The sequence below is a fragment of the Carassius auratus genome, chromosome 25, assembly GCF_003368295.1.
Source record: "Carassius auratus strain Wakin chromosome 25, ASM336829v1, whole genome shotgun sequence".
NCBI classification, from domain to species: domain Eukaryota; kingdom Metazoa; phylum Chordata; class Actinopteri; order Cypriniformes; family Cyprinidae; genus Carassius; species Carassius auratus.
The window spans coordinates 5,217,592-5,234,544 of NC_039267.1; the positions used below are offsets into that span (position 1 = coordinate 5,217,592).

Genomic DNA, 16,953 nt, shown 5'->3' on the forward strand with positions numbered 1-16,953 from the left:
GTTTTATCTTTTTAACTGCTTCCCCGGTCTGTTTTTAGAGACAGTACTGTAGTTATGGCAGGCCTGAGTCATCCAGATGGAATCCATTATCTGCACTGATCAATGTATTTCAGACACTAATGCAAGTGCTTGTTTTATATATATATATATATATATATATATATATATATATATATATATATATATATATATATATATATATATATATATATATATATATATATATATATATATGTGTGTGTGTGTGTGTGTGCGTGCGTGTGTGTTTGTATAAAGAAAATGTTTTATTCAATTATTAAATCAGCTATTGAATATACAATTTTTGTTACAGACCTGTATTTTGTGATGTAAAAAAAAAAAAAAAAAAAAAAAAAGATTAATAATAATAGCTGGCAAAGAAAATTGTCACTATATATATATATATATATATATATATATATATATATATATATATATATATATATATATATATATTACATTTGATATGCATATTGAGGTATGTGTACTTATTTTATGAATTATTATTATTATGAATCTGTTTTTAAGTGACATTAACCCTCTTAATTAACCCTCTTAAAAATAAAGATATTTGTTGTCTTTATTTCCTTTTTAATATTTGTAAAATATTTTAATGTGATGTAATTAAATTATTTCATTCATTTCCTTCCTTTTTATATTTTTTAAATATTTTTAGGTATTATTTTATTATTATTATTATTAAAATGTTTTAATGACACTAAATTGGTAAAGTGTTTTAATAACCATTTATTAGTATTTTTTTTTCTTTTTTACTTTTAAATGTATAATAAAATCAATTAACAAACAATTAACAATTATATTGTAATTACATTGTAACAATTAACAATTATTAAAAATTGACAAACTGTAAAATATAACAAGTTGAGAAAGCCCTCTGTTATGTACACTAAAATACTGATCAAAATCATTCTAGACGCTGGCAGTGTGCAAAGCTACATCTGTCTGCAGAATTGTTCAATTCAAATGTAAGACTTTTTAAGACCTTTTTTAAAGACCTGAAAAATGTATTTAAAAATAAAAATTCATACCATATGAGTGGGTAAGGCAATGTCTATGGTAACGCATTGAACTGTAAAATGACTTTAAAAACACGATTTAATTACAGTAGACATTCAGGTTTTCAAAACAGTAAACATAAATAATTTTCTTAAATGATAAACCTCACATTTCAGTTTTTAAACCTTTTTTTAAAGAAATGAGACTAGTCAGAAGTATAAATTATATTAATTTAAAACAGGGTTTTATGAGCAGATGGCAGGAAACAGTAGACAGGCTTATTGAAAATCCAATGTGATTGCCAGTAGGAGGCGCTTTTGAAACAAATATAGCAGTTTCCCCGGTAACTGCTGTAAACAAAGCAGCGCTGGGCTCATGAATGCTCCTTTTTCAGATAAAGTTGAAATGCAAACAAAACTTTTTGAAGACGGTTGGTTCCTTTCAGAAATACGTATTAAAAACACCTGTTTCACATCATTGCTTGGATTAGTAAGAATGAGTTAAATATATATATATCCTATAGCCTATAATGTTGAAAATGTACAATAAAAGTACTCCGATGAGTTACCAGGATAAGCCTATGTGCTGGGGCTCAGCTCCTGAAACCCCTGGACCAATTTAACCCCTGAATATATATACTGCTTTAGCAGTTTTTAGTTTTCTATTCTTGTACCGTGTGACTTAAACGCATTTTTTAAGATAATTTTTAGACTGCATCACCTGAAAACGAGAAGCCTTCGGAAACCAATTTGAGTCACATCTCTCGCGGTGTTCAAATACTGCTCATCTGTGATACCCAAAAGATGCCTTTGTGTTCTCCGCAGAGCTCACAAGGTGTTTACAGACTTTATGCTGTCGAGAAATTGCCGTTTAAGCATTGGCGTCTGCACCACCTGTCAGAAAGCTCTCGGTCCTGGGGGCTGGCAGGAGGCTTTGAAGGCAGCAGAGTTTCAAATCGCTTAATGATCAGACAAACTATGACAGATGAGATCTTTGTAACCGTTGTCTGAATGAGACGTGAGTCGCCCAGGCCTCTGGATGAGGTCATTGCGGTCCTCCCAGTCTGCCTCACTGCACTCTCTCTCACTTTTCATCTTCTCTCTCTTTTCCATACACCCTTTTCTTTGGGCCAGGGAGCCATAACAGCATCCCAAATGCCAAATCATCAAGGGAAAGGATACAATTATTAGGACCATCATAGCCATCTAAGCAGTGTCGTTTCTCTGTTTAAAAGCCCCTGACTTCAGAGTAATTGATAGGACGGTACCTCCTCGCACCCTCCTATATCACACCAGCGCTCTCCACTCTCAGATCATGAGTTGGAAATGAATTTGCCCCAGATGCAATCAATATCAAAAGATTGACTCGAATCCGAGCTCTCTTCCCCATCTCCAGATGTCATGCCCCCTTCCTCTCATCCATCTATGTCTTAATCTCTTCCATGCAGGCCGCGGCGCATGAAATGTTTACACCGACTGGGAGAGTTTGGGGCATTCAGATCATGTGTTAAGATGCATCAGTAATGACACTCTCACTTCTGGATCCAGTTGGCTGCAGTTTTGTTTGTCAAAAATGATGAATGTTGGATTTAGCTTGGTTAATGTTACCTCAAAGACTAGTCTAGACCATGTCTTCATCCTGATCTTTCATGTTAACAATCCTAGAAAATTGTGATGCTTGAATGTATGTAACAAAAATTTCAATAGTCCATTTCCTGCAGTACATTAATAAGTAAATCAAAGTGGTGCCAAAGTTACAACCTCCAGACATAAATTAGAAAATTTCTAAAAAAAAAATTTTGCATCCTTATGTTGTTCCAAACTTTTATATCTGACTGACTGACTTCTGCTGAACACACAATTTGATGTTTGAAAAAAGTTGTCATTTATTTATTTATTGGTTATGTTTTTTCTTATGGGGCCCTTATCACAGTGTAATTATACATTTAAGTACTGCAACTGTGTAATTCTGCATAATTAGGATCCCCATTGACTTCCACTGAATGGACAAAAACAATTGAAACGTGTGTTCCACAGAAGAAGGAAATCAGACAAATTTGAAATGACATGAGGATGAGTGAATGATACCAGACTTTAAATCCATTTACTGTACATAAAACATGTCACACTATTAGGGACTGAACCTTCCTAAAACCTAAAATTGCCCATGAAAAAATCTAAAAACACTACTAATGTAAACAACTTAAGTCATGCAATGCACTCTCTCTCGGGTTGTTTGTCCTGTTGAGCCTGTACCTCACTATAAATGCTAATTCGTCCCCCACCAACTCATTAAAAGACTCTAATTGCAACATAGTGGCGTAACGGTCATTTGCCCAAAATGTATAACCTTCATCACTTCTCCTCATCATCCTTCCCTTTCCCCATCCATTCTCCTATAATATGCTGCATAATAAAATCATTAGACCGCTGCCGTTGCAGCCTAATTAATTAACCCAATAAAGCAGTAAATAAAGGCCTAGCTCTTAAGGCAGGCCTATGACTGACGTGGCTGTTTTGATGCTGTAACTTTTATGCATCGACCTCCGTTGTCTGTCGCCCGAGAGACGATGTACTTAATCACAATTACCTGGGGCGAAACATTGAACGGAATGCGTGCTCTGTGGATTAGCCTGGTTTAGTACACAAATTGGTTTGTATATAAATCTGGTTGAATTAAGTTTGCTGACTTCTGGCCCGGTTTGTTTTCAATAGTAATGCATTCATTATTTTCGGAGACACGACTCAAGCTTTTTCATCTCTCAAGAGCTCCATGGAAAAAGCCTATCATGGAACCTGGTACACAAATGTACTTTCAGGTACAGGATAATTGAAAGCACTGGGTCTAAATGGCCAGTTTGTGTGCGTGTGTGTGTGTGTGTGTGTATGTCGTTTACTAAGGCTGGTAGGCAGCGATATGATTCATAGGTTTTCGATTCGATTCAAGGATGATTTTTGCTAATTTAGAATGATTCTATTAAATTCGATTCACAATTTAGTTCAGTTTGATTCGATTATAACGATACGATTCTGCATTTTTTAAGTGCATATACAGGATTATTTAAATGCTTACCCTAAATTCTTTAAATGCTTAGTCAGAGGGCAAATTACACAGCAGCCTTTATGGTTAGAGAACCATAGGTAAAAAAAAAAAAAAAAAAACTTTTGTCCATTGTTAGATGCTAGTTTAATGATGCTATGGCATGACATGGCATACATAAAAAATTGTTAGCCACACACACACACAAAAAAAAAACTTTATCATTCAATGGAACTGTGCATATGATTTAGACATTTACAATATGCTCTGTCCGTGCAATAAAAACACAGCTTTCAACTGCTCGTGTAACGCTGTCGGTAAGATGCAAGAGCCATTGACAAACTACAGAAAAGTAAAGATACTTCACTTTAGTATTACTGGCCACGAGTCCTAAGAAGTAATCACACATCAGCTGCATCAGAGATGAATGGAGCGCGAGCGAACACTGTTCAAGTTCTCTATTAGTTTGTGCTTGTATTATTTTAATGTGCATATATTTTGAAAGCATTGAATCACTGTAGAACGATTTAATCGCTTCTTAGCGTTTTAAATCAATTACTATCTGAGATCGGCGATTCACGATAAAAAAAAAATCATGTTTCAAGATTGATGCATATGCATCGTCAGGGTTTGTAATCGATGCATCGAGAAAACGAGTGAATCGTTAAACCCCTATCATTTACACATACACAACAAGGGATGACATATGCAGTGAATGTAAATCTTTAAGCTTCAGAACATTTGATTCAGGATGGGATGTTTGTGAACTGCTTTGAGGCAGTATTAGAGATGTCTGCTACTCGCAGAATGTTCAGTTTCATTAGTTCTTACTCTGTGCTTGTGTGTTATGTGTATGTACGGTACAGATCAATGGATTGATGCATATATATATATATATATATATATATATATATATATATATATATATATATATATATATATATATATATATATTCATAAATTTATTCATAAATATATATATATATATATATATATATATATTCATAAATATATATATATGTATATGTATGTCATTTAAGTATTTGATTATAAATCTTTTTACATAAAAATTATGTACAGTATATTTTGTAAAAATTATAATTGTATGCTAGCTACATATAATATATATTAAATAATAATAATATATAATATTTTTTTTTCTTTTTTTTTCTGAAAGATCAGCTTACCAGTGCATGTATATATATGTATGTATGTGTGTGTGTGTGTGTATTATAATATATTTAGATAGATAGATTATACAGATAGATATATACATACAGTATATTTTAACATGTAAGTTGAAATAGGCTGTGTTTATGTGTGTGTGTATGTATGTATGCGTGTGTGTGTGTGTGTGTGTGTTTGTGTAGAATTACTAATAACAATTTAATACTACTATTATTAGTAGTAGTAGCTGTAGTAGTAATATATCTAATAATTTTTAATAAAAAAAAATACATATAATTGTAAATGATAGATTTCTTCTTTCTATCTATCTATCTATCTATCTTTCTTTCTTTCTTTCTTTCATTCTTTCTTTCTTAATTTATTTTCTGATACAAATATTGACACTTCTATACTAAAATGACCTCTGTTTTTTCTGTTGTACTGTCCCCTCTTCTGAAAATGGACAAGTTTTGACAGGTTTGAACATTCTGGAGCCACACAATTTCATCCAGATCAATCATTAGGGGAGCGTGTTCTCCAGGTCACTCCATCTCAAAGACCCAAGCTGACATGACATGCTGTGGACTAACATGTCCCACACTCATTTCATTCCCTTCCCTCAGTGCTGCCTCCAGGTTGCAAACTACTCCAGGCTCCAAATGAAAACATAGGATTTCTGTAAACGAGCAATCATTCGGAGAACGAGCAGCACAGTTCCCTTTCTGTCATTCAATTTGACATTGTGTCGAGGGTACAACACTAGTGGTTGTTCTTGGGTGCCCAATCTCCTCTTACATCTTTGAGAAAAAGGCCAATGAAATTGGGTGTGCAAAATTTGAATGTCTGGCCACACCCTGGAAATCTGGGTATAAAAAGGCCTGCATAGCATCTGCTCACTCATTCTGTTTTTTTGGAACTGAATGCAGCGTCTCTCACTAAGACATTGCAATTATTCACCTCCTGATCGTGAGGCAGGTTGGGCAACGCCTATTACATTTGCTAGATTGTATAATCTGTGAATGGAACCAGTCCTAAACATCAGTTCTTCGACTCAGGAGACCACTCACCCCTTGGGTGGTTATGCGCTTATTCCTTCCATCTCCGGTTCCTTTCATGAACCTGGACTACCCTTCCATCACATAAGCACTTTACTTAGTGAAGTTTGATTTTAGAACTCATATTGAGGTAGGTTCCCTCGAGTGATCTTTTGTATTGGGTTAGTGCTCCAAATATAGCAGCTCCTCTTGATGCCCCATGTGTGTATTCTCCTTTGTATTGCCCTTGAGGCTCAGTGTTCCCCTAGACAGACATTATTTTGATATGTTCTGGGTTTTGGTAGATCTCCCCTTGTGTGGAGCCCACCTCAGTACTTTCCCTATGTGGACATGTTACCTTCCCATCAGGTAGGATGTGATCTCCGTAGTGCCTTTTCCCCTGGGGGATTTTGTAACTGTCCCAACGTTACGTTCAAGATTTCTTTAGCTGTTTATAATGGTGAGTATTATTATGGAAAAATGCTCTGGCTGAGGGGGCCTCGGCCTCTATCGCGATTCTCCTGGATGCTTGAAATTTGGTTGTAACATGCTGACTTGTCAACATCTGTGCCCCCGTTGACTTGTGACACAGTTCAGCAGTTGTGGCATTTAGTATTGGGAACCCTAGTGTCGTACACTCGACACAATATCGAAGTGAATGACAGAAAGGGAAAATCTTGGTTACATATGGTAACCCTTGTTCCATGCCACAACTCCAAATTGCCTCTGGGTCGAGTGGGTTGAGATGCACATGGGGGAACACGTGAGAGACTCGCTGAATGAAAGCAGATTCACTCTCTGACGGCAGATGACACTAAACTGCATAAAATACAGGCCTTACCCTGGAAACCCCATAAATAAAGCAGCTGTGCTACTTTCTCAAAGATATTAAAATAATTGGCATTTCCCTACACTCGACACAACGTCTCTGTTCCCTCTATCAGGGAATGAGGGTTACCATACGCAACCGAAACGTTTTCCATTTTCCTGTAGTGGGAGAGTGTTTAAGTCTAGCTTCGTTTCTAACTTGGTCTCGCTTGGTCTTTTCTGATCATGAGAAAGCAAACATAAAACCATTTTCTGTTGAATGATTTTCTCAAATTGTCAATCAAGCAATATACACTTCTAAACTAAAGAGCTAAAAATGGTCTGATGCAAGCATTGCACCGTTTAATTTCTTTCTTTCAATAAATGTCCTGCTTTCTTCTTGAAAAGCGTCAAAGCCCTGGCACATGATTACAACTCTTGGAGATATTTTCATAAAACCTATTTCGATCTAAGCCATTTCAGTGACATCTCTTATGCCACAATTGACTGCCAAGTACTGCTGCTGCAGAATGCTTTAGCTTTTTTGCATCACATTCAATAATGCCAATAGACACTCATATATAAACACCCTGGCTTGGTCTGTTATTCTCTCACTGTCTGGTAGTGCATGAATGACCAACTCATAGTGGCAAATTGACTTTGAAATTGAAATGGTCATTGATCATGTTACACCTACTTACACCTTAATATATAGTAAATGTTTTAGAATAAATAACTAAGTAATAATATATGTAGTAATTATAATAATCAAGCACTCTACCTGCAAATTGAGAAGCTAAGCATGGCATGGAGCATCACACCAAATGCAACATTGAGCAATTACAGCAATTTTAGGATGATTGTAATTGAAATGGCTGAAAAATCATAAATACAACCACTAATAATATTATTAAATGGCTTACCACTTTTGGCTAATGGGTGGCGCTGTTATCGAATCATTTTACCAAGTAGGTTTTCAACATAAATCAAAATGGAGGACAGGAAGTTAAGCTTACTCTGGCATAAAGTAAAAGTGTTGTCGACATAAGCCAGGGAATATTTTGAGACCAGTTACTGCAATAGGCTGATGCAAAAAAAAAGTTATTAGCATTTTTTATAAGTGTAATTATTAATGGTTAATGATTGGTTTATTACTCTTGACCAATAGGTGGCACTGTTACCAAAATGATGTGGCATGGTCAGTGTGAGGTGACAATGACACATGCAAAGTTTGTTGCAAATATGTCAAAGCTTTGCAGAGATACAGCCTCAAATACATTTTGGCACCCTTCCAGCAAATTCGTTGATCCGCTAAATTTTGTATATCGACACAAAATCCATAAATTTTTGCCAATGGGGTCGGAAGATGATCCGCGTCGAATTTGGTGAAAAGTGGACTAACGGTCTACGAGGAGTTTGAAAAAGTAGATTTTCATCATTAATCAAAATGGCGGACAGGAATTATGGCCATGTTTGTCATAATTGTATCGATGTTCTTGACATGACCCAAATAATATAGTGCAACCACTTTCATTTCAAAAATCTAATTTATTCAAAAGTTATTAGATTTTTTTTTATATTTCGTTATAGAAGAAGAAGAAGAATAATTTTGGTGTTCATTCGACTTGGCATGAGCCAAGTATTCAGAGGAAAGAATTTCCATTTTCTGGCTTACGGTTCAAAAGTTATTAGATAAACATGAATTTAACTTTGGACAAGTGGTGGCGCTAGTGAATTTGAGTTAAATTTGCTATGGTTAATGTTGAAACGGTCCTCTATCAGTGTGTCATGTTTTATACATTTTTTATAAATGTGTGCGTGTGTGTGTGTGTGTGTGTGTGTGTGTTAGAAATAATAATAATTTGAAAACAAAATATATTATTATAATGTATCAAAATATTACTTATAGTTATAAAGGCATTAAACAATTTAATATTATGAAATATTTTCAAAACCATAATTAAGTATATTATGTATATTAGTTACTATTATTGGTGAGAACAAGCTACTATTACAAGATATTACAAAATGTGTTTAATAAGGAATGTTTCATAAACCAGAATATATACAAGCTTCAAGTAAAATGCCCCCTCCGTCTTTGTGTGTGTGTGTGTGTGTGTGTTCTCCTCATGAGAGCAGCAGAAGCAGGTGATCCATCTTACAGCCATGTTTTTGTTCAGTTCACATGTAGGCTTTGAAATAGTGTGTGTAGATCTATCGTACCAGACTCTATCTTCAATGTCTCTGTAGGAAAGACCAGGGGAAAGATATTCATAATAGCAATGCATACGAGGAACTCTAAATAAACCTGTGATATCTCACCAGCGCATAACCACATGGAACATGTATTTCACCTGCTGTTGACTGGGTTTTAACGGTATCTGTCCCTCATGAGCTGTATTTTCTCACCTACTCATATCTGCTTTTTTAGATGCTCTAAAGCATGCTTTCTCCCCACCAGAGGGAAATCTAGAACTAAGGAGATAAAACGGAGAAAAATGACAAGATGGTGGAATTGTAAAAAGTAGGCCTGAATCGTGAGTGCAAGATGCGTTATGTGTTCTCGTGGGAGGAATGTGAGGAAATGGCACAGTCGTGTGTATGTAGGACACATGGTTGTCAAGTGGGTGTGTCTATGTGCTGCAGACTGTCTTCTGATGGACAGGAAGGGGGTGGGTGTGTGTGCATTTACAGACAGAAACTCGCCCCGCAGTCCTCTCTGACAGTCCTTGTGGGGCTGTTTCTGACAGCTGGTCCAGATAGTAAGCAAAGGATGTAAACACAACCAGGGACACCACAGAAGGCAGGCTTGCATTAACCTTGCCTGCAAATGGCTGCACATCCCAATGCTTTATTAATAGTATCTTGAGGGCGCTTGTATAGCACATTTGCTCGTTTAATCGGGACTGTGAAAAAATAACGCTTGGACATCTTTGCAAACAAAACATGTGGCCTTGTTGTCATGCGGAGCTCTATTTACGTGGGTGTGTAGCTCTCAAAGCACAAGTTATTTTTCATTGGGATGTAAAACATTGGTGAAATGTATCTCCTGATCTCATGTTTGTTTGTTTTTAATCGGTCAGTTTATCAGTTAGACAATTATTTTTAATTCAAAAGGAAAGTCTCTCAAAAACTGTTTGGGTCATATTTCGTTCAGTTTACTGTACATCCCACTCTATGATATTATTGGATAAATATACAAGTATACAAGCTATTCATTCTGGCACTCTCACACACTTACAATCTCCTTTCGCATACATTTATATTGTCGCACACTTACATTGTCCTTTCACATACATACATTTCAGTTCTCACACACATACTTTACATTCTCCATTCGGGTGCACATATTTTAACTCATTCTTGTTTCACAAACATATGTTTCTGCTTAAATAAAAAAATTAATAAATGAATAAATACAAATATATGCACTTTTATTTACTTTATATTTACATTTCCACTATGTATTCTTTATTTTGACATACCTACATCACATACCTAACATTCATAAACATATATTGTCACTTACACTTTTTCTCACTTATATGCATGCATGTCTGATCTATATATATCCATTACTTCCTCTTTATGCAGAAACTCTCTCTCAAACCAGGAAAAACATATGCAATACTTTTCAGATCATCCTAACACATCTATACAATTATGCTATCATCCTGTCTTTTTTATTATTATTTTTTTTTTATTTTAAATGTCATGTAAACCACTTGTTATACAGATCTGTATACAAAAATATGCTCTGATCATTCTTAATGTTGTAATAAGATGAGTGTTTTTCTTCTTGCTAAATATAATTTCCTATCTTTTATTAATTATTTTATATAATTTTGGTGTAAAATAATACTTATCCATGAGGTTTTACGGTATGTTGATGTCTATCTCAAATAGCTATTGTACATTTCCAACCAAGCAGGAAGTGAGAGCGCAGATATGTATGAGAGTCCATCAAGAGAAGAAAACCAAGGTTACAGGATAAAGTCCCTTAGCTTATTATTGTAAAGTCCCCACTCAGATAAAACTGAATAATACATCTCAGCCAGTTCTGATACCTGAACCAGGCAGGGATTACATTTCTTCCATTTATGTGTTTTCATTTGTTTTGCTCTATCGTGTATTTCAAGATGATGTGGAAAAGCTGTCTATAAAGATTGACTGTTAGCAATAAGATTTCACCTGATGCCAATGTCTACTGAAAATATTATCTTAAACTGAAACTGTCCTGCGGAAATTAGGGTTATTAGGTGCCTCATGATTCATTTTGAATTTGATTCAGTAATTCTTGAAGAAAATTCTAAGTTATTATTAAAGGAATAGTTCACCCAAAAATTAAAAATTGCTGAAAACGTACTTACCCTTGAACAATCAAAGATATAAATGAGTTTGGTTGTTCATTAGATTTGGGGAAAGTTTGCATTTCATCACTTGCAGTGAATGGCTGCCACCAGAATAAGAGTCCAAACAGCAGATACAAACATCACAGTAATCCACAAGTAATCCACACCACTCCAGTCCATCAATTCACATCTTGTAGAGCAAAAAAAAAACTACATGTTTGTAATAAACAAATCCAACATCAAGATGTCTTCTTTCCAAAATCCTGCTTTCGATACTGAAAATCTGAATCAGGAGAGAAATGTGCACAGGTCACTACATCGTTTACAACAAAATGGTCCAAATCAGTTCTAAACAAACATGTTGGTGGAGAGAGCACAACAAAGGATGAACTTTTTCACTGGAGGAAGTGTTATTATGGGTTATGGACTCATATATTATTGACAAGAAGCAGTGGTTTGAGGTTGAAATGCTTTGATTGATTTATTTCTTACAAACACTTAAAATGTTAACTGATGGACTGGAGTTGTTTCGGTTACTGTGATGTTTTTATCAGCTGATGTCACCCATCCACTACAGTGGAAATTGTTTTCTGATGAAGAAACAAACTAATCTGTGTCTTGGATGGCTTGTCATTGGAAGAGTGTGTTTTCATCAGATTTTCATTTTTTGATGAACTATTCCTCTAAAGCAGTGGTTCCCAACCACGTTCCTTTAGGCCCCCCAGCACTGCAGGTTTTCCATGTCTCCTTTATCAAACACACCTGATTCTGATCATCAGCTCATTAGTAGAAGCTCCAAAACCTGAAATGGGTGTCAGACAAAGGAAAGATGCAAAATGTGCAGTTTTGGGTGGCTTCCAGAAACGAGGTTGGGAACCACTAGTCTAAAGCTTCAAGTTTTCAGCATCACTGCCCCAGTCAGATATTCTATTTCCGGCTTTTGTTTACTCCATTGTTTCTCAGCCTTCAGAGACTGTAGCATTTTAAAAGGAGCCATTTACAAAACAGTCGTAAGTGCATTAAGTCATCACGCAGGACGAAATGACTTTGTGGCTGACTGGAAACAAACAGGTGCTCTTTCAGATTCATTTAGCGTCGCTTTCAAGCGAGGAAGTAAATTGCTGCGGGGAAGTCCAGCCTAATCCTGTTTTTATTTAATTTTTTATTTTTTTCTTGCAGCAATTTACATGTATTTGAACCCGAATCAGCTTCGGTCTGGTCCGTTGTGTCATTTTCACTGAGACCGAGTAAACATCTGCGGCAGAGCGGTGGGGGTAAAAACGGCCTAATTAGGATGAAGTCCATGTCCTGTATTCCCAGCTGCTCGCTATGTTTAGACAGACGACGTCTAGCGTGGGTAACCTCTTCTCCTCTTCTCCTGAGAGGGCCCTCTCACAACTCAACCTGTGAGGTGAACACAACAAAACAGTTGGCGTAATAAGACAATTAGCCAGCGCAATTTGTAACTTTCCTAATTGCACCGCAAGCTGAAAGCGCTTCCAACGCACCCGTCACCTGCTAATTGTGAACCTATCACTCACTAGAAAATGGAGAATAGGAAATGGAGAAAACAAAAGGTCTTTCTCTCTCTCCATCTTAGTCTCAAGCTCTCTCTCTCTCATCGTCTTTTTCTGTCCTGATTAAAGGAATGCTTTTTAATTAGTTTGGAAGTAATGCATGTGTTCGCCATCCTTTGTCTTAATCTCCACCGGTGCCTTTTTGAAGAAAAAAAAAAAAAAAAACAACTTTTGCGACGGAGACTCGTACAATCGAGTGTGCTGAAATATTTACCATCGTCATTGGAGGCCTGCCACAACGTGCAATTGCCGCGGCAGCCCTAAATGAAATTGTCCCTAATATGTTTCTGCTGATTAGAGCCTCGGTTTTGACGAAGAACGGGGTGATTGCCAGCTAATACAAAAAGCTATCATTGAGTGCTATGTTTTTTGTTTTTTTTTCTTGGAGAATTGGCCATTCTGCTGGGGAAAAATCGTAGAATGAATCGTATCTTGAGGCAGTAAGTATTGATGATGGACGGTGGCTTATCCAAAACTCCTGTTTGGAGTAAATAGCAGATGCTGTCGTGGTCGGCCATATGGAGCTCGCTGCCTCGCAGCAGACTGAGAGCTGGGGATGGAAGCAGGTGGAAGGTACATAGATTAAAGACATGCTCAGGCTGCCTTACATCACTATCAGTTGCACTTCGCTAGCCATGGGTAAATCTGCTCAGTTTGATGTTTCTATTCGTATTGAAGATGGTTCATCAACTTGAGTGCAACATACATGCAAAGTTACTTGTAAATGAACGCGCAATGTGTTGCTCCTAAAAAAGTTGGAAGTTGCATTGCATTGGCCCTTACTCAAAAACTACGAAAAATGAATTTCTTCGTACGTTGTTTGCAACTGTTTTTATTGATATATTTACTTAATTAACATATTCAAAGTGGTTATTTTTACTTTGAAAAGTTTGTCTTCCTGATCTCGTTTGTGTGCAACCACTAATACCCTGTATGAGTTTAAAATATACTGAATAAACGTAACGTACCATTAACAGTACACTAAAAAAACAAAACAAGTGCCCTTGGAAAGCTTTTCATTTCTCATGGTGACCCGCTATATGTTGTTCTATCGATCAAATTTCTTCATAACATCCAGCGATTATCTGGACATCAAAGTCAGACAGAAGATGATCATCTCCAGATTATCACCTGTCGTGGTAGTATTTATTAGGGTGTTTGAGGTTGCATTCTTCTCTCAAGGGCAGAGCGGCAGTAAAGCTCAGCAGGGACTTGAACCGGCAGCAGACTGGTTGCTGCTCCATTAGTCTGCCCAGTGGACCAAGCGTGACTTCATTCATCTCTGTATCAGAGGCTAATCCACCTGATCTCCTGTGTTTAGATCATTTCATAATGCAGCTCCCGATGGGCACTCACACACAGTTTCTGATGTAAAACGTTGCAGGTGTGTGTGTGTGTGTTGTGTAAAGCTACACAGTACAGACGTTCGTTTGAGCAGCCCGGTTAAATGAACTGCATTCAGAGATCACAGCAGCTATCTAGGATAAAAGTGATGAAAGTTCATGAACGCTGGAAAACAAATTACATCAAAGGGTTGCCTGTTTTGTCTGTGTGTATTGTTTTGCTAGGTTATGTTACCTTCTATTACCTTTTATAATGTAAACACAATGTATGATAAATATAATGTATGATACATTTACCTTAAATTTGATACATTAAGGCCTTTTTTTTACTTGATTTGGAATATAAATAAATTCAAATACATATTATTTACTAACATTTTAAATTAATAACATTTAAGATAAATGTTTTACTTGACTGAAATAATACATTTAATACATTAATAATAATAACAGCAAAAAATAGGATTATTATTATTAATAATATATATGAACTATTAATATTGTTGTTAGTGTTGTAGTTATAATTTCAATTAATATTGTTAAATCTTCTTCTTACAAATGTATCACTCTAACAAATTTCTATGTGAAAGGATGTGATTGTTATTATTATTAATATTAATCATACAGTTATTATTATATGAATCATGGACAATAAGACCTCTAAATAAGTTACATTTTTATTTCATATTGTTTCTTTTGGTTTATTTTCTTTCTTTCTTTTTTCTTCACTCTGTATGTCACACGTCACTTTTTGGTGCGATGTTCCTTCAACTTACCTGATCAGCCTGAGTGACAGCATTCCGACTCATGAAATTCACAAGTTCCTCCATCTCTGTTTTGCTGCACTGCCCGCAGGAAGAATGTCACACAATCCGCTCAATCAATCTCTCTCTCTCTCTCTCTTCCCCTCCAGATGTACAGCACATTAAGCGCAGAGACATCGTGCTCAAGAGGGAACTGGGCGAAGGAGCCTTTGGGAAGGTGTTCCTGGCAGAGTGCTACAACCTAAGCCCCTCTAAGGACAAGATGCTCGTGGCTGTCAAGGTAAGAGATGATCCCTCCATTCCAGCAGGGCCGTAGCGCTCTCCAGTTACACAGGACTCGTTCCAAAGGTCAGGGCCCTTTTTTCCAGCCCCCCTCAAATGACATATAAAGTTGATCCCCCTGTGCCAACCGGAGAGGGCTTTCTTTCTTGGAATGATCGCTAGACGTCGTGGTGGAGGATTTGTTGACTAAGATCAATGATGGAAAGAGCTCTGCTGTGCTCTGAGGAGAGATCAGCTACAGTAGCGTTTAATATTTGCCATTGATATAAGGTTTGGGAGGGTATTAAGATATTGCAGTGCTGTGGTTTAGTCTTCATGACATAGAAAGAGAGGAATGAGTCACCGGCGTGGGCAGACGGTTCCTGGATAATGCTTTAACATGGTTTACCACATGGGACTGTTCACCAAGGTCAAGGAACTCAGCGTCCAGTGAGCTCGAGGTGCTCTATTGAAGACGGTCTCTAGATCAATGCTGATGTATGAGTGTGTCAGTTTGTCTGTCAGTTTAGAAATGTCAAGGTTTCAAGGTTTGACCGAGGCTGACATGTTGAGGTATGAAGTCAAACATATACTATTTAGTTGTGAATATACAAAAGTAAAAAAAAGTCAATAATTTTGTATTAAATTATTAGTGATAAATTATATGATTAATAAATATTAACTAAGAAATAATATTATAAAACTTAAATAATAATATAATTAAATATAAGTAAATCTGTTTTTAATGGAAGCCCGTTTCGGCCAAAGGATATCTTCCCTTTTTTTGCTATTCCATACTGGAAAAAAAAAAAAAGTTAGAATTGGAAGGTGTAAACTGTGAATTATGGGAAAAATGTCTGAATTAAGAAAACGATGCAAATTGTAAGACGTTAACTCCGAATTCAAGGGAAAAAAAGGTCTGAATCGCGAAAATGGACCAAATTGCGAGAGACGTAAACTCTGAATTCAATGAAATAAAAAAGGTCCTAATTGCGAGGTATGAACTTAGAATTCAGGTAAAAAAAAGTCTGAATTTTGAGAAATCAACTCAGAATTCAGGGGAAAATGTCCGAATTGTGAGGTATAAACTCAGAATTCTGGGAAAAATGTCAGAATTGCATTATGTAAATTCAGAATTCAGGGAAAAGTGTCAGAATTGTGAGGTGTAATCTCAGAATTGAGCGAAAAAATATCAGATTCGCAAGGTGTAAACTCGGAATTTCGAGAAAGAAAGAATTTACATTTCGCAATTCCGACTTTTTATTTTATTTATAACCCTATATTTGAGTTATAGATAGCTGGTCATAATGTTACCAGCACCCAGATCCCCCATGGGTTCCTCTTTTTCATCATTTTTGAGATGATGTTGGCTATCATGTCGTGGAGCTTTTGTTTAGGTCAGCTGGAGAAATAAATCTGGCGCAATAACACTGTCTTCCAGTGACGGTTTATCATCCCTCAAAGCATATTATTCTGGAGGCGCTGTGATCAAGAATGATGGTGCTGAAGTGTTCATTCTGAATCCTGTGATGGTGTCAGAAGATGATTCTCATGTGCAGAAGAACACAAGCAGC

At 36.2% G+C, this 16,953-nt stretch overlaps 1 protein-coding gene across 1 annotated transcript in view; it reads left to right on the plus strand.

The window, feature by feature from the left end:
• The window catches only part of LOC113042814 (NT-3 growth factor receptor-like), a 55,323-nt gene that overhangs the window by 22,025 nt on the left and 16,345 nt on the right, over window positions 1–16,953 (plus strand). The window contains exon 3 of the mRNA XM_026201813.1: window positions 15,268–15,398. Within this exon, the coding sequence (XP_026057598.1) occupies window positions 15,268–15,398 (131 nt within the window). The remainder of the gene's footprint in view (window positions 1–15,267; window positions 15,399–16,953) is intronic.